This window comes from Anneissia japonica, unplaced genomic scaffold (assembly GCF_011630105.1).
Source record: "Anneissia japonica isolate Jap-2015-1 unplaced genomic scaffold, ASM1163010v1 scaffold288012_len1326614_cov192, whole genome shotgun sequence".
Taxonomy (NCBI): Eukaryota; Metazoa; Echinodermata; class Crinoidea; order Comatulida; family Comatulidae; genus Anneissia; species Anneissia japonica.
In genome coordinates this window covers 321,043-324,904 of record NW_022756612.1, presented here as the reverse complement: position 1 = coordinate 324,904, position 3,862 = coordinate 321,043, and the positions used below count along the sequence as shown (strand labels likewise).

Here is a 3,862-nt window from a genome sequence, read left to right as displayed (position 1 = left end):
AGTTGGCGTCCTACACTAGCTGCGTAGAGCGTATCGTTTTTTTACGCTCCCAATGAGCGTTGTTGGCTCTCTTGTTCTATTTATACTCTTTGGTGCCATTCATTATGGAGATAGTTACAGTATTTAATCTGATATGTCGTAATGATAGGGAGACTAAAGTTTAGAATTCTTTTAGAAAAAATGTATATGCATTACTCTATGCATTACTCTTATTGGAAAAATGTTGCCATAAATTTTAGTTTTACGCAAAAGGATAAATAAAAAGAGAAATATAGATTATCTCATAGGAGATTACCATTTTCTCGACATCTTCGTAATGCTAGGCAAATTCAGAGGTTGTAGGTCGCATCTGTGGAAATGCACTCGATTTTGTGTATACAGTACTTTATACAATGAGAAATATAGACTATCTCATTGGAGATTACCATTTTCTCGACGACATCTTCGTTACTAGGCAAATGTAGATCGCATCCGCTGCAATGCACTCGCTTTTGTGTATATTTTTTACAGTCGAGCGTCAGAGGTAAGCAGGGTACTATAATTGTTTCACGAACTCGCCACATTCTAATATCTTCTTATTTATTTTTTTTATCTCACCCACCAATGCCATGAACTCTCATGATAAGATATTTTAATTCATCCCACAATTAATCGAAGTAAGTTTAGGCCTAGCTTAGCAGTGTTGCTAGGCTATTGTTTCTGGTGCCTACTATATTTCTTTGCAGACCTATCACCAAATCAAACATAATAAGTTCATCTGCATTTGTGTGGAACAAACAAAATCAAATCTGCGAGTGTGAAAAAAATAGGTGCCCCAACCAGGATTTTACCCCCTGTCATTAGGATTATGACCCCCTGTCATAGACAGCCTTCTGCTGTCTATGACAGGGGGTGGGGAGTGGGTGAACACATTGGGGAAGTGAGTAGGAATTGCTGATCATGTTATCAAAATCATTTTTCATAAATCAAATCAAATCAAATCAATTCATAAAATGATGAATTTCATGCCATATCATTTCATTTATTCATCCAATTAGTATTAAATAAAAACATTGAAATACACTGTAATACTGAAATTAGTACACAAATCAGACAGTCCAAAAAATAATAAAGCTAAAATTAGTTTTATTATTAATGTATGTACTGTACAACAGACATCCAAAACATTTTAACTCCTGGTGACTACTTTGGAATTATATAGAATAGGACAATATTTGTGGTTCGAATTTCTTTGCAGATTTTATATATTTTTTTGTTATAAACCACCACTGGATTGTAATATAATATACTGTGGAACAAAATGTTCTACTATATTGTAAAAATGGTATCTACGATTATTATGTTCAACTGTAGTCCCATACCTTTTACTGTCATATGTGACAGAACACAGTTACAAACATGAAAACACAACAAATATACGTAAAGTATTGTGTTTTTATGGTGCTTTCGAGACTCAATATTCACACAAGAAAGAAAGTTAAACATTTGTGTACATACAGTAAAATAGGTTCAGTATACGAAGTATTAAGGCCAACTCAGACAGCGTCGGCCGACGTAGCCCGACCCGATTTATCGTCGGGGACAGTCTTAAGCCGTCGTGAGAAATATTAAACATGTTTAATATTCTACTACGCGACTGCCACCGACGCACACCATCGCGCCTGCGTTTAACTAACACAGGCCCGACGCGACAACAAATCGTGTCGGGCTGCCTCGTACGACGCTGTCTGAGTTGGGCTTTACATATACCGTACAAGTAACCATATATTTATTGTTTTAAATATGAATAATTTTATCTTCGTAGACATTTTATATTAGTAAAGAAGATTTTAAATACGGAGAATTGGATCGAGAGGTGCAGAGAAAACAGGTAATTTAATAAAAAAGAAAATTCAACATAATGTAGTATTGTACTACAAACTAAGTACTGTATACAGCATTTTGAAATTATTGAATAAGATCCAAAACCACAAACTGTTTACAGTGGTGGATTCAAGGGGACGGGACAAGCTAAAATAAAATAAATGGTTAAAAAATGAATATTTATAATTAAATTTAGGTCTGAGAGTGCCATTTCTGGTCATCTAGATGTGCCATAATCATAAATTTTCTGACCTCAGCCTCAACCATGCTGGGTCTAAGGTGGTGTAGACCCTCTGTCTGTAAAAAGTCCCTCAATGGACCCCTTTGTTTGGAATTCCTGCCTCTACCACTGGTTTATAACTTTCAAACCAATTACGATGTGACTTACTTTGTTGGCTGGTGTAAATAGCATGAGCCTATATTCCATGGCTTTATGGTATTTCTTACAGTATTTGATTAGAAATTTAATTTTCACCATTGACTTTCCATGCTGGTTATTATTTTCCTTCATATTTTTTATTATATGTCATGATTAAAAAATATAATAGGAGGGCCATTTCTCAGTTTTTAAGAAATTGCTGATGTTGATAATTTTGAATGTCATGAAATAAGTATTTAATGAAAAATTGCTTTCCTCCTTGTAAATTATATTATTATGATATGATTTTTTTTTATAGATACCAGATTAAGAATTAATTTCAGTTTTTGAATATAGTTCTATATACATGAAAAAAATATATCAACAGTTTAGTTCTTTTTTGCCTAGATCCACACAATTTGCAGGGCAATCAAGGAAGGCATCGGAAAAGAGTTGAACATAGAATTTACTATTGAGCGCAATGGAACACTCCGATTTTCTCTGTTTGGTCCACTCAATCTTATTGAAAAAGGTATTGCTTTAATCCAAAGACGACTGAGAAAGGTAATAATTTTCTTATGTACAATTTGTTTTCTAATAATGGCTCTTTGACATGGCTACCTCTTGCAGCCCAATTTACCTCCTGCAGGTTCGTTTACCAGCCTGCTGGCTTGGCTATCTGCTGTGGTCTTCTCTATCTGTAGCAGGCTTGATTACCTACAATGCAGGCTCAACCACCAATATGAATGATCCTTGCATTGTATTCAGAGGAATATAAGAAATATATAATTTCATGATTAGGCGAAAAATAATCTTGGTGGGTGTGGGCGGTGGGCTTGTATGTATGACCCAGTTCTGTTGCCAACGATCAATTGCTCAAAGTTTTTTGCCAGCCGGCTAAATTGCCCGAAATCAGTCTACCAAAACTTAATTTGTGAATTATATTTGTAGTTTAATTTCACGTTTTGTACATTGCCTTGTTACTGTTTATTTTATTTGTTTTAAATATTGTCTTTATAAACGCACCGTCATTATGCTATGCGTGACATGTCCCGCCGATGGAAAGGTGTAGTTTTTAAAATAAAATAAATTATTATTATTATTGTTTAGGATCGTCTGCAAAAGAAAAGTGACCTCCCCGATGGCATTCAACCTTTGACACTTGACAATCTCAAGCTGCACAACAAGAGGTTGGAATCGCGGCGTCAATTTTCTTGCAGCCCCTGTAATGAAACGTGGTGGCGCTGGGTTCCTACTCATAAACCAGTTTCACGGTAGGATAAAAGAGTTTTAATAAGCATTTTGTGCCATCAAGTTATTGAATTTGACGGTGCACTGTAAGTAACATAAGTGTTACAACTAGATTTGAATATGATAACTTTTATGCAATATGTGGTGTAAAGGCGGAGAATATATCCATGCCACCAGAGAATGTGACCTCCTAACTTGGCTGCTTACTACATGCTCAGGTGTCACTCAGTTAGTGGAATTTTTAGTGATGGAATGCAGGTGAGACATTAGCTAGCCCAGAGCTGGTGGTAGCAGCATTTAAACTATCCTAATACACTTAATGAAATCTATTACGTTTCTAGTGCTAGCTATTTAATTTAATATAGATCTTGGTTATGCATGGAGACCTCA

General features: G+C 35.3%; 1 protein-coding gene across 1 annotated transcript in view; it reads left to right on the top strand.

The window, feature by feature from the left end:
- The window catches only part of LOC117124285 (shiftless antiviral inhibitor of ribosomal frameshifting protein homolog), a 26,484-nt gene that overhangs the window by 543 nt on the left and 22,079 nt on the right, over positions 1 to 3,862 (top strand). The window contains exons 2-4 of the mRNA XM_033270465.1: positions 1,805 to 1,870; positions 2,630 to 2,785; positions 3,332 to 3,495. Of these exons, the coding sequence (XP_033126356.1) occupies positions 1,805 to 1,870; positions 2,630 to 2,785; positions 3,332 to 3,495 (386 nt within the window). The remainder of the gene's footprint in view (positions 1 to 1,804; positions 1,871 to 2,629; positions 2,786 to 3,331; positions 3,496 to 3,862) is intronic.